Below are 25471 nucleotides of genomic sequence, written 5' to 3'. Positions count from 1 at the left end.
GCCTCCTGTGAGGCGTCCCTGCCTCGCATCCCACAGCTCAGCAAATCACAGAGCACGTCACCTTAAATGGCCCCCACAGCTACAGGGGACGGCAGCCTTTCAGGTCCGTGGGGACACAACAGAGAAGGAATATATGACAGTGTCATTTCTGCAAATCAGCAGATTTGGCTAACCCCATGCTTTTCCTGAAAACATGGGACTTCGAAGCTGCCATTCTTCAGGAGGTGAGGGAAGACCGGCCTGGCGGCCAGGGGATTCTGGAGGGTCTCGCAGGCTAAGGCACGCGATGAGTTCCAGGGGCGGGAACCGCACGAGTCACGGGGAGGATTTGTGCAGGTGCGCGGGGGGCCGTCCGTGCTGCTTCCGAAACCACCGAGCACCTGCCCGTAACCCTCGAAGGGGAGGCCTGCAGAAGATCCCATGTCTGCAGGGGAATCCCACCCCCACCCCCGTCTCACCCTTGGGGACTGGGAACAGACGACAGCAGGGGGGTGGGGGCAAGGCCCCTCTCTCCTGCCGGACTGGGCATGTGCTGATGCGACACAGCATCGGGGCCCCACGTAGGGCCCAGGAAGGACCCTGCCCTGGTGCGGAGCCTGGAAGGGAGGGGGTGTGGCGGAGCCCAGAATCACGGTGTTCTTGAGTTTCCAGTTTGTGAGCCCCACAAATTTCCATTTCTTCTGCTCAAGCCAGTTGGATTGGACTTTCTATCACTAGTGGATTCTAACACTTAGACAGTTTGGGATTTTATGCAAAGCCAAACAGATGCACAGATTCCTGGGAATCTGTAGAACAAACAGAATACTCTTCATGATTGTTCGCAGCTCACAGGCTGTGGAGCAAAGAAAATCCTGAAAAGCAGAAGCCAGTCTTCCCATGAGAGAAAGGCCCTGAAGAGGAGAGAGGGGTAATAGCAGGCTGCATGTGTGAGCGTTACGATTTACTACCTTTTCCCCATCTAGTCAAAAAGGCATTAATTCTGTACTGGAGTGTTAAAATTTTAAAAATCTTGCTTTAAAACCTTATCAATGGCTGACGTGCAGTTATTAGAAATTTTGTGAAATCAATGTTTATTCTTTTAAATAAAGACTTTGTTTCCAACCTTTATCCTCCAGAAGGGGCCAGCCTCGCAAGCGGGGCGGTCGGGCGGCCACCCAAGGCCGGCAGCTGAGCACGGCGGCAAGTTCCCACGGGAGAGACGGGCTCCGAGGGGTGTCTGAGCGCCCACGTGGCCATGAGGAAGCAGCACTCATTACAAAGCCTCAGCTCCAAGAACTGGAGAATAACTCAGAATAAACAGAAATCTTTAGAGAGAGCGAGCTTATTTTATGCGTTCGTAAGACTGTAAGGAGCTGCTGACTTCAAAAGAGGACATTGGCTGACGAAACGGATGGGTTGTTAAATAATTAAATTAACTCAAGGATGACCGATCCATACGCACGAGAAGGTTATCACACGGTGATGCCACAGAAGAAGAGTCTAGGTCTCGGCGATCCCTGCCTTGGGCCGTCCCGCTTTGTCAGACGGAAAGACAGCCTGCAGACCAGTTACAGCCTCCGAGGGGGACGCGGGCTCGAATCCTGCTACACCATGCCTGTCCCCCCACCGTCCCCCCCCGCCACAACCGCCCCAGTTTGGTGTTGGTGGTGGCTCATTTCCTGGTAAGACCTGGACCAGGGGGACGGATGCTCTTGGGGATGCTTTCCCTCCGTGGTCACTGCGGCCCAGGCCCCGGCCTTGCAGTGAGCCTCACGCATTCCACTGGGAGCCCGGACGGTACTCGCAGCCTACTGTCTGTGACACGGCGGGGCCGGGCCACTCGCCATGACCAGCTCGCAGAAGGCAGAACAAGGTGCTCCCTGGACGTGGGCTCAATGCCATGCTATTCCTGTGTGGAGCCCACGGTTCAGCAAGGGTGGAGGGCCGGCCATCCTGCGGGACTGTCAGAGGGCGGGCCCGAGCATCTTATTCACGGCGGTGGCCCTGGCACCTGGCCGGCGCCAGGCTCTGGAACGAAATACTCACGGAATGGACGAACCATCATCCTTAGAACAGAGATGCCGTCTCCGGTTATCCGGTGGTACTCACCTGACTTCCTTTGTCCACCTCGAAATGAGCCTCTCACAAATAAAATTTTAATCACGACTTCAGAAAACCAGTCTCTGTAAAGACCCAATAATACACTTAAAAACCTCCATTATATTTTCCAACGTAAGCAGCCTTGATGTTAAGTAGACGCTGTCTCAGTATTTTCTCTCTGCTCACAACCTTCATGACAGAAAGCGGATCCCTGTGTCTTTCCACTCATTCTTAAAAAGCAGTGTCACCAGTCACATGCACCGTCATCATAGGACATAAATGCGTGCCGCGGGGGGACATATTCCACAATAAGCAGAGACATGAAGTCCAGGTCTGCGGCTTCACTGCTCTGAGAAGATCACAGGGTTTGGGGAGCCACAAGGCTGGCCTAAATGTGTGATCACACCGAGACACCCGACTGGGCCAATCCAAGCACGACCTCGCTGTTCTTTCCTGAGGGTCCAGCTGCTTACATATTTTACCCGACCCCTTCTCAATTTCTATGAAACTCACTGTTACCAATTTCCTTTGAACAGAATTTTTCGTTGATTAAATGGGAAGAGAATCAACAAATGGGCGAATAAGTTACTGAATTATACTTTCTGTAACACTCTGTCCTCTTTCCTTGACGTGGGCTATTCTTTTCCTGCAACCGGTGTTTAACAAACAGTACATGTTTTGTATTAGCAATCTTTACATAACCCTCAATATAAACTGCCCTTAAAAACTCCTCTCCTATCGGTCTTTTAAGAGTCCCTCAAATGTGGTAGAAATCCTTCTCAAGCTTAGGTCTTTAAAACAATATAATTACATTCCCCCCCCCATTCCTAGCAAGTCAAAACTTTATTGATTATACTTTTTATTATAAACTAGCTATAGATAATGCTGTTGGACAATTTTTTCTCATCCTATGAACACAAAATGTCCTTCATGTGCACAAAAATCACCATCTTAGGATGCCTGTGTTTCAGTCGGTCAAGCGTCTGCCTTCAGCTCAGGTCATGATCCCAGAGTCCTGGGATCAAGTCCCGCATCGGGCTCCCTGCTCAGCGGGGAGTCTGCTTCTCCCTCTGCCCCTCCCCCTGCTCATGCGCACGCTCTCTAGCTGACAAATGAATAAATAAAATCTTTTTAAAAAATCACCATCTCTGTTTTATCCTTGTTAAACATTCTTCCACAGCTAACTTTCTAAGGTTACAGTGCGTTGTAAAAACAAAAAACACATCAGTTCTGATGAGCTTAATAAAAACTCACATCGCAGTTCAGAAGTGCATCCAGAAGGAAACGGAACAACCATTGTCATGAGAGCTTATCACCGCGAGAAACGCACTGCACCTGCTATGCATTCAGGCTGTTGATGACGGAGTTACTGTTATTACATGCAATGTGCTTGATAAACAGTCATCAGCGTCTATGAAGCTGGGAGAACACACGGAACTGAGCTGCCTGTGGGCTCTGGGGTCAACACCCAAAAGCCCTGGGATCCACTACCCGAACGCACGCACTTACCACACACCTACTAATCCAACACCATGGCGAGCAACCCAAATTCTGGACGGTGCCTTTGCTCGGGCCGTGATTCCTCTGCAGTGCTCTCTCGTGCCGGCTCCCCGCTGACCAGGCCCCCAGCCATACAGGGTCTCCGCCCCCTCGCACGGCTCAGGGTGCAGGCGGCCTCCCGCCCCGCCGCCCCGGGGCGGCTTCGTTACCACCACCCGCGTCAGAGCTGTCACCTGCCGCGGTTCCTCAGCCACGGGGACGTGGTCTCAACGGTCTTATTCCACACAACATGTATGCTGAATGTTTCAGAAACAACGGGCAGGATTTCACAGAACAGGCTGGATTACTCTTCAGGGATGGCAAGGCCAGGGGGCAGGAGACAGCTACCAACTGGGAAGACAGCCTGTGACTCACATCCCCAAGAGGGAGGGGCACAGCCGACATGCAGGGCCACCCGGGGACACCCGGTCAGTCAGGGGGCAGAGGGAACAGGGGACCTTTACTGAGGTTTCCACGGGGAGGAACAGGTGAGGTAGGGTCAGCAGGCTCAGGACTGGCTCGTTTGAAAAATTTCAGTGGGCTCTGGGATGTCGGGCTACCCACAGTTATCTGGTCCCTGCCCTGGGGCGATGAGGGCGGGGGGCTAGCTGTCTGGTCCCTGCTTGGGGGCGATGAGGGCGGGGGGCCTAGCTGTCTGGTCCGTGCTCTGGGGCGATGAGGGCAGGGGGCTAGCTGTCTGGTCCCTGCTCTGGGGCGATGAGGGCAGGGGGCTAGCTGTCTGGTCCCTGCTCTGGGGCGATGAGGGCGGGGGGCTAGCTGTCTGGTCCCTGCTCTGGGGTGATGAGGGCAGGGGGCTAGCTGTCTGGTCCCTGCTCTGGGGCGATGAGGGCAGGGGGCTAGCTGTCTGGTCCCTGCTCTGGGGCGATGAGGGCAGGGGGCTAGCTGTCTGGCCCCTGCTCGAGGGCGATGAGGGCGGGGGGCTAGCTGTCTGGTCCCTGCTCTGGGGTGATGAGGGCAGGGGCCTAGCTGTCTGGTCCGTGCTCTGGGGTGATGAGGGCGGGGGGCTGGCTGTCTGGTCCGTGCTCTGGGGTGATGAGGGCAGGGGGCTAGCTGTCTGGCCCCTGCTCGGGGGCGATGAGGGCAGGGGCCTAGCTGTCTGGTCCGTGCTCTGGGGTGATGAGGGCGGGGGGCTGGCTGTCTGGTCCGTGCTCTGGGGTGATGAGGGCAGGGGGCTAGCTGTCTGGTCCCTGCTCTGGGGCGATGAGGGCGGGGGGCTAGCTGTCTGGTCACTGCTCTGGGGGTGATGAGGGCGGGGGGCTAGCTGTCTGGTCCCTGCTTGGGGGTGATGAGGGCGGGGGGCTAGCTGTCTTGTCCCTGCTCTGGGGCGATGAGGGCGGGGGGCTAGCTGTCTGGTCCCTGCTTGGGGGTGATGAGGGCGGGGGGCTGTCTTGTCCCTGCTCTGGGGCGATGAGGGCGGGGGGCTAGCTGTCTGGTCCCTGCTTGGGGGTGATGAGGGCGGGGGGCTGTCTTGTCCCTGCTCTGGGGCGATGAGGGCAGGGGGCTAGTGGCCCAGAGTGGGAGAGCCCCACAGAGGGGGTTGGCTTGCATGGGAAAGGCACACTCCCAGGGAGTTGTTTGCTGTCTCTAGGACCTGGCTCACCGTGGGAGGGGCAGCCTCTCTGGGGTCAGCAAGGCCCCAGATGTCAGAGTGTCAAATACGGAAGATAAAGAACGGTTAACACAGGTGGGTAGGGGTCACTATCCCAGTTCTCTGGGGGCGGTGCTGACCCATGACACATCTTCCCATCACGGTATAAAGAAAAGGGCTCAGTGGAGCTCGGAAGGGCCGCACTCTGCCACGCACTCTCTGCGTGATCGTGGCCATTGTGACGTTTGGGACCCTCAGTGTCCTTGTCTAGAAAATAAGTAGTGGGCTGTGTGATTTCTAAGACCCCTTCTAGTGCCCAAAATTTATGAGCCCCTCCTCATAACCCGCAGCACAGAAACTCTGTATTCCTATCCTTGTCAAGGAACCCAAACTCAGGACCACAGCATCCTAACGAAATGCACGGACTCCCTCCCCAAAGTTCCAGCAGCATCTGAGGGTCTGATGTCCACGCATTATGTCCATGTGGCTTCCTACGTTCCTGATGATGTCAGGTCTGCAGACAGCTGTTTGCCTGGACCGCAGAGGGCCGACCTCTGAGAGAAGTGCTTTCCTGCTTTGTCTCTGGGTCTTACCCCCTGAGCCTACAATTCAGGGCATTACAGAAAACATTATTAAGAAATGCTGTGCACTCAGCAGAAGACATTGTTCACCACGTTTCCCGTGCTGCCCTCTCTAGGAAGGCCTCTGGGCTCAGGGACAAAGAGATCACCTGAACGCCTGGTTTGGGGGTTTTGTTTGTTTTCGCTCAGGCTGTGTGCGTCCCACTCCTCGGGGAGCCAGCAGTCTGAGAAGGACACCCACGGCGCGACGTCTATAAGCGTGTGGCACCTGCTGACCGCCATTTGGGGCAGTCACCTCACGCCGAGCTTCAGATTTTTTCTACCTTATTTCCTTCCCCTCCACATGCACTTACTTATTTTTTAATCTCATATTGATTATAACTGTTAACTCTATTGATGTCTTTGGGGAGAGGAGGGGTCCCACCGAGGACATGCTCCTGGAAACGCAGGATTCACGCAGATGGCATTAACAGCTAACATCGGGAACAGTGCCAACGGCAGTGGGCTGGCGGGGTGGGGGAGGGGACGCAGGTCCAGGGTGAACTTGTGCGTGTAGATTCCTCTCCGCTTCTACATGGCGGCCATGCCCCTTGTCTCCTTAATGTCTCAGTTTACTTAAGCTCAAAAGTGACGGAAACAGCTTTTATTCACCTTAAAAAATCACTAAAGGGGCGCCTGGGTGGCTCAGTCAGTTAAGCGACTGCCTTCGTCTCAGGTCATGATCCTGGAGTCCCGGGATCGAGTCCCGCATCGGGCTCCCTGCTCAGTGGGGAGTCTGCTTCTCCCTCTGACCCTCCTCCCTCTCGTGCTGTCTCTCATTCTCTCTCTCGCAAATAAATAAAATCTTTAAAAAAAAAAAAAATCACTAAAAATAGTATTTCAGGAGTGATTTTGAAGTGAAACGTAAGTTTACCTTCAAATTATATTTTCATGCATTAAGATCTACCAATAACATTTTTATTAACCACATCTGCATATAAAAAGCATACATCCATTTAGAGATATTTACTAAAGAGAAACAAGAGAAATCAGAACATCTCTTGTCTAACATAAAAAAATATATATATGAATTTGGAAAATCACAGGTTTTCTCAAAAAAGCATTGACTCACAAATCCCATACCCATGTTGGTATGCTGGTGATTTTTAAAACCCTGTATTTCATAACCATCCCCCCCAAAAGGGATACAACTCAAAGCACGTTCTCTAGCAAATCGGACAGACAGAGTGTAGCTGCCTCTCAGCCTGGCTTGGACCGTAATGTGACGCATGCTCACTGCACGGGACTAGAACACGTCTGAGTTACGCCGGCCTGACAAACTGGTGAGTGCTGGGGGCAGGAGCGGTGGGGACTATGTGTTCCCTGGGCAGTCTCAGTCCGGGAAGATGAGAGTGCTCTGCAGATGGGCAGTGGGGGCGGCCGCACAGCTAAGTGCAGGCACCTAATGCCCCTGAGCGGGACCCTCGAAAATGATGAAAATGGTAAATGAAAATGGCAAATTTTGAAAATGGCAAATTTTTACGTGATGTTTATTTTACTACAATAGAAAAGTTTTTTAAAAAGGAAAAAAAATGTAAGGGCAGACTGCTGAATCTGAATCTCTTCTAAAACGTCAGGTTTCAGTAACAGTTTCAATAAACATCAACTTTGTCGTATTTCGTTCCCTTTGCCTCTAACATTGCAGACCCACGAGTGAGTGACCCGACCTCCCTCACTGTGCAAATGCACTCGAGAGTAATACACGGCATCCATCCGGGCTGGAGCAGCCCTGAGAACCAAGGCGAGTGCAAACGAGGACCTGCTCTCTGTCCCCGCCCCTGACCTGTGCCTGGGGCGCAGACAGGGATGACAGCCTCCCTCTCCCCAGGGAAGAGCTCTGACCTCAGGCCTCGCTGGTGGAGGTCAAGGACAGCAGGACTCTCCCAGGAGCAAACTGTCAGAACTCCCCCCAGGACTCCCCATGCAAGCGCCCGGTCGCCCCCTTACCTTCCTGAGAAAGAGTTTGTGCAGTTTCTTGTGCGGCAACCTGATCATCATTTACCGGCAGGAACCCAGGGGCCGGTCCACAGGGCGTCTGAGCCATTGTGTACGCTGCCCCTGCCGCTGTCAGCTCCCCGCAGCCGCCCCTGCTGCTCTTCCCGCCCTCCGCCTCGCCCCTCCGCCCCTCCGCCCCTCCGCCCCTCCGAGGCAGCTCGGACCTCCTGCCACTGGGTGGAAGCTCACTCCCTCCTGCCGGGCGCACTGGGCACACTGGGGTGGGCTGTTCCGGCGGAGGCGAGCAGAGCCTGGCCAGCTCCCAAGTGAACGGGGAAAGCGGGAGAGGAATCGCCTGGAGCCTGTCCATCCCTCCTGCTCCACATGCGAGCTCGCTGACTCTGCGGAGTCCTAACAGCCTTTCACACAACATCTGGCGGCCGAATCCATCAAAGCAGGAGCTTCGCGGGGAAGAAGTCCAACGTTCCAAAGTGTCGGACACACGGCAGGGGGCAGGCGGGGAGACCCCTCCCTGCCGCCCGCCCTCCAGCCCCAGAGCACTGCCACACTACGAGGAGACCCCGGCAGGACAGGGGTAGGTAAAAACGGTGGCTTCTTGTTTTAGGTGGCACCGGGTCAACTAATGGACACGGATTAGGCAAGGATTGCATTACTCACTATCTTACCCTTTGACTAGCACCTCCGCCACATGCACGCACACGCACACGCGCTTTCCATCTTCAACTAAACACTCTCACAGGCTAACTGGGAGTGGGGCCTGCCTGGGCAACGGAGAAATCTGCTTTGCCTTCCTGGTGAAAACGGAGCGCCCATGTTTCCTGCAGAACAACCAGCCTCTGCAGCCGTCACTTGCATGAGCCTTATCTCGCCGTGCCAGAAACGTGTGAGGTTTCGCACGAAACCTGTGAGCCAGAAGTGAGGTCAGGGTCGCACCTACGACACTGGTGTTTTTAAAGCTTCTTGTGAGTGCATAAATCGGCTCCTCCTCTGAAGACCTAAAGACGCAGCACAAAAAACTACCAACCAACAATCAGCTTTTGGGTGACAGATAACAGAAGTCACGCTTGCGGGTGCAGGTGTGGAAATAAACTGGTATAAAAATGTAGGTTATAAAAAGAAGGACCCAAGACAAAGAAGAAATTGAAGATGAAAGGGACAGAAACTGCCTTGATATTGGGTGGCCCAGTCCATCCCTTCCTTACACCAATACGTTCAAGGAGATGTCTTTCCCAATCAAATGAAACTGGTTGTATAATTGTCCGCTCTCAAGTGGTTGCTGTCCCAGGAAATCTGTTCCAACCAAACATCTTTTCACTCATTCCATTGCCTCTGGAGCACATCCGCTAAATGTTCCTTTCCTCGAATGGCAGAACAGACTCACACACGTCATCCCTGTCCATGTCCCATTAGTGTGCACACATATGCACATCTCAGACTCGCACACGTTCATCCCTGTCCGTGTCCTATCTGTGCACACACACACACACACACATCTCAGACTTGCACATGTTCATGTTCATCCCTGTCCGTGTCCTATTTGTGCACGCACACACACACACACACACACATCTCAGACTCACACATGTTCATCCCTGTCCATGTCCTATCTGTGCACACACACACACACAGATCTCAGACTTGCACATGTTCATCCTGGCCGTGTCCTATTTGTGCACACACACACACACACACCCATCTCAGAGGTCATATAAGAGCTTCAGGAAGAGCAATGACCAGGTCAGCCCTTCAGAGGGGCTTAATTCTAAGGCAGAATTTTTATTCATCCTACCTCCCGTTGGAAAGACTTTGTTAGGAACCTAGACTACAGGATTTTCAGAATATGTGCCATACATCTGCTGTTTTGCACCCATCTTTTTCTATTCTGGAGCCACTACACTTAGTCCATTCTGAGCAGAATGGTCGCACCCCTGAGCTTATTTGAGAATAAAGCACAGTTTGTTCATAGGCCAAAGTATGGCAGTAGAGAAAAGTGCCCCCATCTTAAAAAAAAAAAAAAAAAAAAACCTCTCTATTCCATTTTGCTACTGAAAGTTGGCACAAAATACTAACATCGGGAAATTACTAGAAGTGAGTGTTCTCCCTGTTCTCACCAATTTCTTATCTCTTCCTTCGTTTGGGCCCAGATAGTCCCTGCACAATTCAGTCTGGAATTCTCAAAGCATCGGAAGCTGAGAACACATTCTAGTTCCATGCCTTTCCCCTAAAAGAGAAGTTCACGCAGCGTCAAGCCCTACTCCACGGTGTTTCAGAGGGTTGAAGGAGGACCGTATAAAACATTCTCCTTAAAACCTGGGCTCCTGTGATCCTTCCTGGAGATTTCAATTATTTCAATCATCCTCTGCTTTAGCAAAAGAATATTGTATCCAGACTAGACTGAAACTTAGAATTTTTTACTGAATTTTTGCTGGTGGAGAGAGGGTTGTTGAGGTTCCAATATTATCACCACTGCAGGGAATACACACAGAAAGTTTATTTTCTCTATCTGCAACGGATGCAACCCCTTGAAAACGAAGCTTCTCTCACGCGGGACGGTTCCCAACAGAGCTGACACGAGCATTGCCTGAGGGGGTGGCTCTTCGGAGAGAGGAGAGTGGGCTCATCTGGGGTCACAGCTGCTTTGATTATTTTCCAGGAAGAATAAAATTAAAGGCTTCAACATCTACTTCTAAGGGCGTATCTATCTGGTCTCCTATAAGAGAAGAAATCCCCAGGGTTAAACAGGAAGCATCTCAGCAGAATCACGGATAACGCTCAGCAGAGCTCCCGGCTGACGCAAGGGCAATGCACCTGCTCCGGGCGGAGACGCCGAGCCCGCTCTGGCTGCAGACGGTGAGGGGCGCGAGGCCGCTGCCTTCCCTGGGAAATGGGCCGGCTCAGGTTAACGTGCAATGCAGAAAACTTGGAAAGAAGCTCAGCCAAAAATGTCATCTTTTCTGCACCCCACGTTTCGCCGGAATCATTTGAAACAGTGTGCTGACAATTCTCGCTCCCTGTCTTCCCCTGGTGGCAGTGTGTGTGAGCACAGAGGGAGCAGGGCGGGAGGAATGGGGAGCCGCGGGTCTGGACAGTCCGGACCTCAAATCATCAGGCTGGCTGTAACGTGTGCTGATGTGTCCCAACTGCAATTCAACTCAAACTCCCGTAAGGATGAAAGAGTAGTTATCCAAGACTTACTGCTTTTGAAAATGCATTAGCAAAACAGATCAAGTCTTTGGTCTCTAGCTAAACAGCAGTCGTGGTAAATCTAGCAGCTTGGCGTTAACGACCTTTCCTTTCTAATGGAATTTAATTGCAGGTATATGTGAGCACGTGAACTGAATGTTGTCATGGTGACAGACAAGAAATTGCCTTTAATGCCGTGGTAGATCTCCATGACAATCCTGGCATATTCATCTTCCAAATACATTTTCAAAAGATATAATTTTGAAAAACAGCTCTCCCCGTGCATTGGCCACTGCTTTAAAGAGACTGCTATTGCTGTCACATTGGGTATCCGTCCTCCAGCTTGCACAGTTATGCCCAAGAAATAAACCACCGCCACCACAGAAAGCATCCGTTCATGCTCCCATCAGACACGGTAACGTTGACCTCAGGGCCTCGGTGCGGGTCTTCCCCTGTAAGACCTAGTACAGGTGTCCCATTTCTCGGGGCCTCACAGAATCAGACCGACCAGCCCAGACCTGGTCCAAGAAGGCAGGCTGTGATTTTTCATTCACCCTTTCTTATAAGAGCAGTTGTGATGGAACTGAGGGCACCAGACTGGATCATAATGGGGCAGAGAGGGAAGGAGAGAAGACGAGGCACTCCCGGGAGGTTTAGATGGGAGGAGAGCCAGCCCACGACTAGCAGGTGCATGGGTCAGGAGGGGGTTGTACGTTGCCCACGTGGGGGCTGTGAGTCTCCAGCAGAATGGGAGCTAAAGTGTTAGCATTCTCTGAGAAATGAAGTGGAAACCCTTCGTCATGAATGGGCAGCTTCTAATAACATGAGGGAAAGTGTTTGTAAAAGGAATCTGGAGACCAACAGCAACAGACATCTTTACCTTTATAAATGCATGAAATGTTTACGTGACACACATTTATATATTTATACATGCACATCCATGTAGGTCCAAACATATATGAAAGAAAAACAAAGTACTTAAAAGATCTGACCGTTCATCTTTAATTCCATGCAGTCCAGAGGCCCAGCAGGTAACATGGCCGGGGTCAAGGTCATAGTTACCAAGTAGCTAAGTGGGGAAAGGGTAGGACGCTAGCCCAGCTCCATGGGCTTCTAGTCTGGTCCTTTCTTATGCTTTCTGAGAATGTGGACAACTCCTCAGGCGGAAAAAACAGTAGGAGCAACTGTGGGCCTGACATCATAAGGACCATAAAATCTCCAGACGAATAAGTAGATTTTCTGAAGCTGTGCTGCGTAGAAAACCCAGGGCGGGAGAAGCTCAGCGTTGCGGGGGCTGCTATTCCACAGGTGCCCCCGTAAGGCCGGGCTCCGTCGAGCAGGGCCTTCTCCAGGACCTCAGCGACCATCTGCGGCCCTGAGCTCGCAGCCAGCCCCTCCCCCCACCACTCCCAGCTCGGACACTTTGCAGAGCCGTGGAGTCGACGCGGCCGGTTCCCCAGTGCACCCACACCTCGGCGCAGAGGCTTAAATAAGTTGCACCATCATAAAAAATAATAGCTTTATTTACCCTTTAATAGATCATAAAAGATAGCCATAATTTCCTGTAGCTCTTTTTTCCCCCCAAGACCATAATTTAGAAAACGCTGCCTAAACTGAAGCTCAGGATGTAAGATGTAGAGCCGGCATTTATAAAAGAATTTAAAGAGCATCCTACTCGTCTGAAAGACAAGAAGCTGAGCCTCCCCCTTCAGCTGCATGACTCTGAGCAACTTACTGCATTTCCCCCTGACCTCCACTTCCTCCTCTGGGAAATGCAGGAAGAGGAAAGGAACAGTCGCCATGCAAAGCTGCCGGGGACAGTGGCAGGTGCTCGGTGACGAGCGGTCCTTCTGCTGACACCGCCCCCCACATCTGCCACAGAGAGCTTCCTGCTTCTCCACGTTCACCTGAGGTCAATATCTTGATGGCTATGATTACAATAGGAGGAAGTCACAAGGCGAATTACAAATTCAAACAAAGTTCCCTTTGGGTTGCTTGGATCCATAATTACGAGAGCAACCTCTTTTAGGCTGCATTAGTAAATTGCAATGACTTGTCAGTTAACTGAATTGAGTTCTTTTGTGCTGTTTGTCACTAAATGTCATGAAATGTCACCTAAAATGGGTGAAATCACCTAAGATATTAGAGTTTTCCATATGTCACTAAACCCAAGACATCTGTAATACATCACCACCCAACGATTATAGTCATTTTAATACTTTTAGGATGGGTTGAGCCTTAGCTAATTAGTTTTTTTCAAATATAATTATTTTATAAGGAGTATAGAATTCTTGGAAAACTATAGAAAAGTATGACAAAAAAATCACCTGTGATCCTAGAACTTAATAAAAAGCCTTGGGACTTTTTTGGTGTTTTGCTTTGTTTTTCTATAAATCTTGTCCGGTTTTGGTTAGGAAATGGGCTATAGCTGAATATGCTAAAATTCGGGGTTCAACGTTTTCCCCTAAACTTAATGTTTGGTTTTTCTCCAGCTATCCTAAAGGGAAAGTTAAAAGTATGACCTTGATCCAAGGATGTTCCTAGCACAAAACTGGCCCCTAAATGCTTTCCAGGGTTTCTGCTGAAGGCTACACACACGTGGAGGGACCATCCAGTGATTAAATGCGGAAATGAGACTGTGTCTTTGTCTCTTTCCTGATGACTCAAGGAGGGAATGAAACACCCACAGAGGTTGCAGATGCACTCCTTCTTGGTCGCGGCTCGCTCAGCTACCACCACTGTTCTGGACCCTTCCCTGGGCCCCCACCTGTGCCACGGAGATGCGAGACCCAGCTCTGTGGCCCACCGCAGCGCTAACGCACCTTCCCCACCACCTGACCCGGTACCCCTCCGCACCCTGTCTTCCGTCCGAGGACTGCGAGGTGAGGCCCCACTGGCGTCCCCAGCATGTCGCTGGGCTGGGCATGGATGAAGATGCTTTAACCCGGGGCCCAGCTAGCAAGGAGGCTCAGCTCCTCTGCACGAGGAGCCAGCTCTGTGATAGGATTTTACCCCTGAGAACAGAGTGAAAACCAGAGCCCTGCACCTACACCCCACGCGTCACCCATCTCGTCACATCCCCTCCCACCTCACACTGTCGCACCATCAAGAAGCACAAGTCCTATGCTTCACGGCTCAAACAGGCAGGGAAAGATTTGGTGAAAAAGACAAACAGGAAAATCCACCTGATTCGGAAGCTACAGGGCTCAGAATCAATTTGGTCCAGGATGAGAAAGATTAAAGCTTCATTCGAAGAAAGCAAAACGGAAAGGAGAACTGAGCACACCTTTCCGTCCCGGGACCCTAACTAACGCGCGTCTGTGATGCAGGCTGGGGCCACACGCGTGTGAGCCTCCACGCGGGGCTCCGCTCACCCAGAATTCGCAAGAAGCAGCGGCATTAGCATTGGACGGATACTTGTTGAGACTCATGTCCCAGGAATGTCAGCACTTCAACTCTGTTTCCTTTCACAGGATTAAGTTTGAGTTAGTTTCTTTGCTTATTGAGGTATCTGGCAAAAGAACAGGTTTTTCACAGATTATTAAGAATTAAAACAACACACGCACACCCCCTGATGTCAGGCAGGCCGTGTGCAAGCTCGTATCAGGCACGTCACACGCTTCCCCGGCCTGGGCGCAAGGCTTCAAGCAGCTCCCCATCCTGTCCCCAGAGCCAGGCAGCCTGCGACTGTCTCCCCTTGTTGGCACAACCCTGGCCTCCAGCACTGCTCCGTGACGATCAGAACGGCCACGCTCCCTGGCTCCAGGTGGCAGGAAATCTGAGGGAACATCTGCTTGTTCTTGGTTACACCCCCCCCCAGATCAACAGGTGGCTGAATGATGCAGCCCCGTGGAGGGGGCGTGCATGTTCCGCAGGAAGACAGGAAGAGAGGTGGGACCAGAACGGCCCTCGAGGGGCAGGAATGGCTCCGTGCAGCGACCCCTCTCTTCTGCTGGCGCTGTGGCAAAAGGAAATGTCCCTCCCTTGGCATTGGAACCTCCTTTGTCTCCTTTGAACATCTCCTTTTATAAAATCAAATACATAAAGAGTGAAGCCATAATAGAGAAAGGGGAAACGCCAAGAGCTGTTAAACTGGAGACGACTTGCGGGTTGAGCAGGTGAAACACACGGAAGTCGGCCCCTTGCTGCGCCTGCCGGATCAGCACGTCCAGGACACGCCTGGGAAAACACGTAGGGTCTCTCCCCAGAGCTGTGGGAGCACCTGCTTGCAGCCCCACAGCCGGATCTGCGTTAGGATTTGGAACAGGAGACCCCAGGAGCCTCCTGCAGTCGAACTACCTGTCGAACGTGAACTTTTGCAGAGAGGAAGAGGAGAGCAGACACAAAGGCCAACTCCTAACTCAAAGATCTCATCACCCTGCTCAGACTTCCAGCGTGCTCCCTGGTGATGCTGCGTGAGCTCGGATCGGTGTGTGTTTATCCTGAATCTGAAAACGTGGCCAAGCCCTCGGGGGGTCAGGCTGGCCGCGGGCACCGCAGCGGGGCTCCCAGGGCCCTCCCAGAGCCTTGAGCTAGATGTGAGCCGCAAGCACGCAATGGTTCTTCTCAGAAATGTTCCCGACTCTGACCGTGGCTCTTACTGCAACACGCATGGAGGGCTGGTTATTGGGAACAACGCACGCGTGACACGCACCCACATGGCTTCCATCACCCACCAGCTACGTTCTTGTCAATCTGCCTACGTCGGTTTCTCCGGCCAAAAGAAGAGAACCACATGCAGTATGGAATCTTCATGCTTGCTCTCCAGGGCGAGTCCAAGTGTGGAGTGTGACAACAGGCAGAATAACGGGACTTTTTATCTCTCCGTGAGATGCAGCTCCTCACGGACCTCACCACAGAGAGCCAGATAGAGCTCTGATAAGAATCACCAACGAGAGCTGACCTGTTTTTTTCTTGAACAGGTTATAAACTAGACTGCAAAGATGTTATGAGAGGAGAAGGGCCATTCCCACCCACCACGACATGCCTTGTTTCTGAATGTCTTTACATGAGGCTGCAAAGCAAACGACTCTTCAGACACCTGTCTAATCACTTAACCAAAGTAACCAGAACCACGCTGAGATGTCACAGACCATAAATCATCATCACCGACCTTCAGTTCCACTGACACGATGTTTATGTCTAATAAGGAAGATCTAATTCACACAACATAATGGTACAGAGAACCTTTTCTTCGACCAAGTTCTTTGCGCTGAGCTACTTATAAAAATCTACTGGATGCAGACAGGAGTACCGTAAGTATGCTAAAAGCACAACAGGAGACTTCAGTGCTGAGTTCGTTCACTCAAATGCGAGACTGACCACTCGCGGAAGCGTCTTCTCTTGCTCCTGGAATTGGCCGGACTCTCTATTGTCCCCTGGGACTTGTAGACCCATTGAGGAGCTGCTGAGAAGCCCATCACTTCTCTGCGCTGCTTCCCAACCTGCACACGCAACGGGGCAGCCCACCACCTCAACAAGGCCAGGGAAGCAGGGCCCTCAGAAAGCTGCCAGATGCCTAGTGGGGGGGCTTCATATGTATTTTGTTTAGTATGAGCCAGAATGAAGTCTGATGCATTCATGTAAATTACATCAGCCTGACCAACACCCAGGTTTCAAATGACCTGTTGGCACCTGTAAGGACCAGGCCCATTGCTCCCGCCTTGCCCGCTGGGAATATTCGCCCCGATGAATACGGATGTCATGGCTTTGCCTGGACACGTAGCGTTCTTACTTAGCGGTTTCCAGGGAGTCAGGAAAAGTAAAACACCCATAAAACCACTTTACCAAACTTCTTATTTACGATGTTACTATTCAAACCACATAGCTGCTCAAAACACTGCAGGAAATCTACCTTCATCTAAAACGACCCATTTTAGGCCTAATTCCTAGACAAGCTTCTGATGAGACCTGACCTCCACATGCAGTCCGTACGGTCCCACAGCTCCCGGCAGACCCAGCACGGGGCCAGCCCCCACCCCAGCGTCACCTCGTTCTGAGGGCTCCCTTGTTGTTGTGACTCCCGGCTTATTTTGAAGGCACGTGGTAGAGTTTGAAAAGGAATAATGCACATGGAATCATATATATGATGTCCCCAGCGACCCACAGATTCAGAACAGAACCCACCATCTTCAGAGAAAGCAGGAGACTGTCCCAGCTGCGCACACAAGGCAGACCCCTGCTGCACAAAGACGTTATCGCACCAGTCCAGGCGTTTCATCACTAAGCCCGGAACGTCAGATAATGGAAACTTCACTGTGCGGGATCCCCCCTCTAAGAGCACACCACGGCCGGCTCCGCTGGACTGAGCAGGGTCAGGTAACGCAAGAAACTGAAAGAACACTTCGCGCTCAACACTCTTTTAAACCTGGAACTCATATTCTCAGGAGAAACACAAGCCAACTCGAACAGGTCTTACCTCCACGGACGCAGCTGACTTTGTCTCAGGCAAGGTCGAGTCCCATTTGCCCTGCTGAAGCAGAAAGGGAAGAAAAAGTCCTGTAAGTCACAGGATGGCATTTACGGCGAACAGCTGTGCTGGTGAGCGCAAGTAGACACTCACCAAGCCTGGGCGTTTTTTGCTCCTAAACATTAATTTCCACATGGTTCTAAAGAATTGGGGGAGTTTCTCGAGCTTTCAGGAAGGCTTGAAGTAAACAGCAGAAGAAGGGAACTTGCAAACTTTTGTGCAACTTTTACAATTCAGCCAAAGGAAGTGATGATGTTCCCATTACCAACCTCAAAACTCAACCCCAAAAAAAGCCAAAAAAAGAAAAACACAGAAAAAACCAAAAACAAAAAGTCACTCGTCTCACGTCCAGACACGTATTTAATTAGCAGGGGCTATCACTAACGGAACCGGACAGACGTCCTAAGGCGACTTGTCAGCTCCTGGTTCCCTGGGAGGCAATCATTCTGGCTATAGGACCACGAGGGTCTGGGGTCTGCGCACACAGCTCGTGACAGCCTGGCCTGCTTCCATCGTGGGGTTCAAGCCAGAAACATGCTTCCAGCATCCCTGCCTCTCCCCAAGCCGCTCTCGGGCTACAGTAAGACCCTGAGTAGCCTGAAGAGTTTACTTAGCAATGTGCTTTTAGGAATTTGGGAACAGAAAGCAAGGCTGGTCTTGTTTCTGCACCCCCCAAACTGCAGGGCTCAGTTTCCCTTTTCTGTTTTATTCCATCACCTCCCTTCTGTTCCCTGCTCCTTGGCTCATACTTGCTACAAAATAAGAGATGGAAAGAAACCAAACTTTAAAGGAATCTCTTGCACCCCTCGCTAGCAACCGTGGCTCACGACCATGCGGGGATGTGCACCCACGTCACGGACCACAGAAAGGCCCAGAGATCCCGCTGCAAGAGAATTCTGCATTGGTGGGTATGATTTTCCTCAACTTCAACCTACACCATCACTGTCTTCCCACAGAACTGGTAAAGGCCGGCGTATCTTCAGTATCCTTAATTTCTTCACATCCCTGACTCTCCATGTTCGGTGCACATTAGAAACATCTGAAGCTTTTTTTAAAAAAAGATTTTATTTATTTATTTATGTTAGAGACAGAGAGAGAGAGAGAGTGGGGAGGGCAGAGGGAATCTCAAGCAGAAGCCAAACCCAGCGCAGAGCCCGACGCGGGGCTCGATCCCACGACCCTGAGGTCATGACCTGAGCCAAAATCATGAGTCAGTTGCTTGAGGGACTGTACCACCCGGTGCCCCAAGACACCTGGAGCTTAGCACACCCCCAGACGAAATCAATCAGGAGTGCAGGGACAGAATCCTGGCACATTAGGGCTGCCCGTGCTTACCAGGTGATGCTAACGTGCGGTCAGGGTTGAGCATCCTCGCTCTCCTGTCCCTTAGTCCCCGTCTCTTGTCCCCCAGCTGGACGGTATTAAATAACGCGCACACACACGTTCTGTGACCTGTTTGTGCAGCTTGTACGGCAGCTGGGGCTGCAAAGGGTGTGTGTGGCAAACACCGTGGGTCTCCTCCTCAGCAGCCTGTCTTCCTTCATGGTGAAAGTACCTTTCCTTCTACGGGGAATGAATCCCGTGAAGCGCAGGAGAGCATGACCCTGCCGTGATCACCCATCGCCATGGGCAGGGCCGTGACAAGGGCCTGGTCGCTCTCCGGGCACAGTGTCTGCTCCAAGATGGGCATGCACCCCACAACAGGTGAGGCCTGCCCAGGGCTCCAGGAGAGCCACCGGCCCAGCCTGTCCTGGTGGCCAGCTTTGCAGACGCTCTGAGTCTGGAGTTTGTGCTTGGTGCACCTAGGAAACGTGCCTGCCTGGGCATGGAGGGGACGTGGTGTTAGGACCTTTGTGTTCAAATCCGCCAGAAGCCATATCTTTTTCAACCATGGGGCTGATAAACTGCCCATCTCGCTTGCGCCAGTTTGATGTGGTTTCTGTAACTTGAAAACGAGTGTGAGGCCTAATGCAACGTCAATGATGTGTTTACAGATAAAGTCCCCAAAGTGCCATAGAATCACGCAATCATCCATTGTCTGATCCAACCCCACGACCAACCCACCAACTGGTCACCTTCTCCTGGCGGGGGGGGGGCCCGCACCACACATGGTGCCCACACCCAGGCTGTCTTGAAGCCCCTGAGGCTGAGAGTACAGGGTGTTCAATACTTGGGGGCTCTCCCTGAAACTCGAGATGCTGAATTTGCATATTCTCTCATTCACAGTCATGAGTTTCTTTCCCCTTCATTCTCTGGAACCCCCCCTTTGCCAATAGGAGTCAGTGAAGTAAGCGGGGGCATCAGGCTCAACAGAAGTGAAATGCTGGTCCACCAACCATCTGGCAGCCACGTGACCCCGCAGACCCCTTCACATCTCTGCTGCCTCCTAACAGTTCTCCATTCCCTGGACTTCATGGTCAGCTGCCAGGCTCAGCTCCTGAGCCAAACGTGGGGGGCGGGGAGCAGGGGGGTCTTTCAAGACCTACAGTGCTGACCCCCATCCTCCCTACTCCATTCCACTCCCGGATGAGCAGAGAGGACTTCCCTGCAGGTCCCATTTTCCTCCCTGGGAGCACCTGTGATTATGACAGGTGGGGAAGGAGACAGAAGACAGGTGGAGGGGAGGGGGGTGGGCCGGGAGGACGCTGCCTCGGGTTTCCATCGCTAGAGGAGTCAGGCCTGTCCTCCCTCTTCCCGTTACATCCCCGTGACTGCGTTCTTGTCAAAATGCATCTAGCATGAATTCAATAGCATCACGGCCAGCTCCCCAGGGAAAAACTAAAGTGACGAGGGTATGAAGCACTTCACACAAACGGATGGGACTCCAGGTGTATTCCACGAAGAGGAAACTCCTCAGACTTGTTTGTGGAAAATAAATGAACAGGGGCAACTATGTTTGTGCTTTGTTAACTTGAAAGAAAATATCAAAAATATCTAGACAAAGTATCAATAACCATTCTGGAAACAATATGGCTGAATATTTTTGTAAAGCTCTAGAAAGCAGTCGTGTGCCCCGGGACAAGTGAGGGGCACCCACTGGAGTGTGTACGGCATTTGGAATGTCTAGTCTGGACGGCCAAGCGTTGTGACTCTGTGGGTCTGTGGAGATTGGGCTTTCAGTAGATGAGAGCGGACAACCAACTTTATAACGCAAAGGGGTCTGGCTCGCTCCCAGCGCCCCTGTTTACTGGACAGGAGAGTACCTCGCAGACTTTGTGCACCGTCCTCCAAAGCCACACTTGGCCAGGTACCAGGTGACAGAGTGAATACGCGCTGTTACTTCCTCAGTGAAATCAGTACGTGGGATGCTGAGAAAGCTCAGCACTTTAAGCCCTGATTTGCCTGGAATGTTACTGCAGAACTGACCTTGTGGTCCTGGGCGGACTGGCTCCCGGGGGCGGGGCGGGGGCGCTGTCAGCAGGTGCAGCAGCGGGGAGGCCGGGCTCAGGCTCCTGGTTGTCTCCCGCCACCAGATGCTGGGCAAGTGACTTAGCCAGGTGGCCTCGGTTTCCCCATTTGCACAGTTGGGGCGGCACCTGGCTTCTGGGGGAGGTGGGAGAAAGGAGCAACACGCTTTAGACGCCGGGCACGCGGCAGCCTGTCAGCGCTGGCCACGAGGAGGCAGGAAGGCGATCCCCAAGCCCGAGTGGCTTAGCCGGCCTCAGAGACATCTCGCCCCTCGGATGCTGGCGTCCGTGTTTCTGGTCTGGGATCCCTTGGAAGTTGACCCCCGGGGTGTCCGACTAGATCTAACTGTGCTGTGTTCCCGGCTGGGGTCCTCCCTCCCGTCGGCGGGGGAGGCGCGGGCACGGATGAACAGCAGATGGCGCCAGAGACGCGGTCTGCGGCCAAGCGCCGCTGGGGAGGGGGCTGGCCCGGCCTATCTCAATTCTATTTCTCATCAACAATTAGGCCATAAATCAATGTCGATTCTGTTGTTCTGGAGCTGTTTAGAAATTCCCAAAATAGTTCATTTAAGACGTGGGGTTCATCCACGCTTTCCTCTGCAGTATGGATTCTTAAATGTCTGTGGACGGGGGGTGGCCGCGGCACACACATCCACCCGCCCCAACACACAGGCCCGCCGGCTGTTGGAGTCTGTGGTCCTCACGAAGCACAGCGCTCCTCCCTCCTCCCCACCTGCATCGGCCGGTCACTGCGAATCCTCAGCCCGGCCGCCACTGCGGGAGAGCTCTGGTGTTGATCTGTGGGACCTCACTGACGTGCTCCCCCAGGGACCAAACGCTCAGCTCCCACGAAGACCAAATTGTCAGGGCTTGTTCTCCATAACCCAGCGTCCTCTCCCTCGGCTGGGGACCCAAAGTCCCAGAGACCCTCGGCCATGTCTGGGTCTTTATTCACCCTGAAGGGTCACGGAGGTGATGTTACAACAGCAACCGGGAAATCCGCCCTGGCCAGCCACCTCCTGGCCCATGGCCGGCGTCTTTTCTGGACGAAGCCGACCAAGAGGCTGTGCGGCTAGTCCCACACTAGAAGAAGGGGTGTTCCCGATTGCAGCTCCGTGCTCCTTCCCCTCCTGGGGCTCAGAGGTCAGGTCCACGCTAAAGCAGACGGGGGTCCGCTCAGAGCATGTGCACTTCCTACAGATGGCAGGGACATCCAGCGACAAGGACGTCACCGCACACGCTTAGAGACGACAGGAAAATGTCCTTCGATGGGCGGCCAGCGTGGCAGGAAGGAAGGGGCTGAAGGACAGTGACCACAGGGCTGGACCGCCACCAACTGGGGGCTTGCAATGTCTGTCGTCTTTGAATTCTGAATCTTAAAAATATTTTTTTAATTGAGGTGAATTTCACATAACATAAAATGAACCATTTCGAAATGAACAGTGTCATTAAGCACATTCTCACTGTTGAGCAACCAGCCCACTGTCCACTTCCACATAATTTCATCACCCCACAAGGAAGCCCTGAGGGGTCCGCACCCCCCCCGCAGCGGCCCTCCTCCCCGAGCCCCTGCAGCCTCTCTGGACTTCACGTAAATGGAAGCAGACCACGGAGGGCTTCGGCATCTGGCTTCCTTCACGTAGCATCACGTTCCTGAGGTTCATCCCGTGTAGCACAGATTGGTACCTCATTCCTCTTTGTGGCCGAGCCATTCTCCAGGGTGTGGGCACACCACTCCCCGCTCAGCCATGCACCTGCCGGTGGGCGCTTCAGACTGGTCCCGCTTCTGGTTGCCGGGAGCAGGGCTGCTGAAGCCTGCACGGGGTCCCTGTCTTCAACCGTCCTGGGGGACTGCTGAGTTATGGTAACGGTTCTCCAGAATGGCCGGATTTTTCCAGAGCAGGGGAGCCATTTTACTTTCCCACCAGCAATGTACCAGAGCTCCAACTTCTCCACAGTCTCACTCAAAACTTGGTACTTTGCATCTTCTTTTCTTCTTCTTTTTATTATTATTATTATGGTCATCTTAGTGGGTGCAAAATGGTACCTCATTGTGGTTCTGATTTGCATTTCCCTAATGATTAGTGATGTTGAGCATCATTTCTCGTGCTTTTTGGTCACTTGCATGTGTTCCTTGGAGAAATGTCCACTCACATCCTCTGCTGTTTTCCATTTGGGTTGTTTGTCATTTTGTCCTTGGTGGCAGGTTTTCACACTCGTGGAGGTACAGGAGAGGAGAGACTGGCCCTGTGAGCAGAGGGGCTGGCACGGAGCCAGCCGCGGGAAGCTGGGACACTCAGTCGGCTTGGGGAGGGGCCAGCGGGGACAACAATCCACTGAGCAGCATAAGAATCAGGAAATTCGGGCGCCTGGGTGGCTCAGTTGGTTAAGCGACTGCCTTCGGCTCAGGTCATGATCCTGGAGTCCCTGGATCGAGTCCCGCATCGGGCTCCCTGCTCGGCGGGGAGTCTGCTTCTCCCTCTGACCCTCCCCCCTCTCATGTGCTCTCTCTCTCTCATTCTCTCTCTCTCAAATAAATAAATAAAATCTTTAAAAAATAAAAAATAAAAAATAAAAAAAAAAAAATCAGGAAATTCCCCTCACGTGTCCTGGGCTCAAGTTTAAAATATTTTCTTTAAGTCGTCCCTGGTCATCGAACATGCCAGACCTGTGCCTCCCATGAGTGTGGGTGGATTTATAGTGGCGGGAGGTTCACATGAGTTTCAGTGAAAGTCGCCCCCACGCCAGGAATCCACCGGAGCCGCCCGCAGCCGCACCAGGGCTCCCCGTGGACAGACACAGTCTGGGGCCAGGCTGCCAGGGATCCGCACGGGAGGGGTGAGGCTCCGAAGTGTGCCCACAGCCCCAGATCTCAAAACCCGTGGAGATGTGGCCAGGGAGCCCAGGCTGCACCAAGAACTTCCAACAGCAGGAGGGCAGCATTGAACAGAACATAAAATAAAAATTTTTAAACTCAAAAGAGATGTAGTAGAAAGTAAATGCAGACAAACAGCTGTGGTTCAGAGACGGTCTAATCCTCTATGAAATCCGAGAGAACCCAAGAGAACGTGCTGACAACTTATTCATTCTAATCAGAGGGGATGATGGGTTACCGAATACAAGAGTAATATTCAGAAGTTAATAGAGCTTTTGTACATCAGCAGGAAACCATTTGAAGAGATGACGTTCAAAATTGCAAAAAGGAGGAGCAGAAGGGAGAAAGACAAGAAAGGACAAGGAAAGAATACCTGTAAAATCTAAAGTGTGTATCTAAATGAAAATGTGTAAGGACTTTACAGAAAATATGAAAAACTTTATTGAAAGAAACAAAAGAAAACCAAAGTAAGTGAAGATAAATATCCATTCCAGAACAGAAATCTTAATATGGTAAAAAAAAAAAAAAAAAAAAGAAAGTCACTTTTCCCCAAATCAATCTATACATTTTTATGCAGTGACCATAATACATCCAAACAGGAATAATTTTTCCTGGGATTAAAGTCAAAGAGTGAAGGTTGAGAAGTAGCCAACACTATTTTGAAGAAAGGCAAGTAGGAGACATGCATGACCGGACAGATAACAGCACCCACTCCAACGTCGGAGGGATCACATTTGTGCGAAGAGCCCAACAGAGCCCAGAAGCCGCCCCCACACACGAGAGCTCGGAGAAGGACAGACCGGACACTGAGGGATGGACAAGGGGTTCCGGCCAAGTGACCGATCAGCCTCCTACCATGGATAATAATAATAAATGCAAGACCAAAATGGGAAAAAGCTGAACTATGTAATTGTTAAAAGGACATTCAGGAGATTGTATTTTTACTTGAACTACTAAAGGATTTTTCAAACAAGTTAAAAATCCATACATTATATTTTTAAAAATCAATAGATTTGACTACATTTAAATAAGAAATATTTTGCATGACAAAAGACACAAGGTTAAAACAGGGCACAGACCAGAAGAATGTACTCATAACCTACATGACTGAAAAAGAATTAGCATCAGAAATATGTTAAGGTTAATGCATACAATAGAGAGAGGTGGAGAGGTGCTTTTCGTCTTCATCAGATAAGCAAATTCTTCACCCCTAAAAATAGCATAAGTGGGGCATCTGGGTGGCTCAGTCAATGAAGCATCCGACTCTTGATTTCGGCTCAGGTCATGATCTCAGGATCCTGAGATCAAGCCCTGCATCAGGTGCAGAGTCTGCTCAAGATTCTCTTTCCTTCTTTGTCTGCCCCTCCCCCTCTCTAAAATAAATAAAAATAAATCTTTAAAAAAATAGCCCAAGTGTGCCAAACTGCATCCAATGGGAGTTGGTGAGTATCTGGAAAAAGGAACTCTGATAAATTGCCAAAGGGCGAATAAATGAGTTCAACCAGTTTGGAGAGAAATTTGTCAATACCAAGTTAGTTTGAAAAGGTACCTATCTTATGGCCATCAATTTCACTGTTCAGAATCTAAACAGAGAAATAAACTCTAGAATACGTTCATGGGAAGACAGGTTCTCCACTGAGCACTGCTTAAAAGAACAGAAATTGGAAATCACCTGACTTGGCTCCTCGCTAGGGGAATGGAAAAATAAACTGGCATTTTTCATACCAGGAAACG

At 51.6% G+C, this 25471-nt stretch overlaps 1 protein-coding gene across 8 annotated transcripts in view; it reads right to left on the bottom strand.

The window, feature by feature from the left end:
* RPS6KA2 (ribosomal protein S6 kinase A2) overlaps window positions 1-25471 on the bottom strand; it is a 344404-nt gene that overhangs the window by 275571 nt on the left and 43362 nt on the right. For 3 of the 8 annotated variants that reach the window (XM_078054474.1, XM_078054478.1, XM_078054475.1), the window contains exon 4: window positions 17405-17458. The exons of 1 other annotated variant lie outside the window; for it this stretch is intronic. In XM_078054474.1, coding sequence (XP_077910600.1) covers window positions 17405-17458 — 54 coding nt within the window. Of the gene's footprint in view, window positions 1-7794; window positions 7894-17404; window positions 17459-17548; window positions 17659-25471 lie in introns of those variants that run through there. 4 more of the 8 variants (XM_078054480.1, XM_078054481.1, XM_078054476.1 and 1 more) reach the window with 4 other exon arrangements.

The sequence above is a fragment of the Halichoerus grypus genome, chromosome 9 (genome assembly GCF_964656455.1).
Source record: "Halichoerus grypus chromosome 9, mHalGry1.hap1.1, whole genome shotgun sequence".
NCBI lineage: Eukaryota > Metazoa > Chordata > Mammalia > Carnivora > Phocidae > Halichoerus > Halichoerus grypus.
Note: the sequence above shows the minus strand (reverse complement) of the source record. Positions and strands in the feature narration are given on the sequence as shown.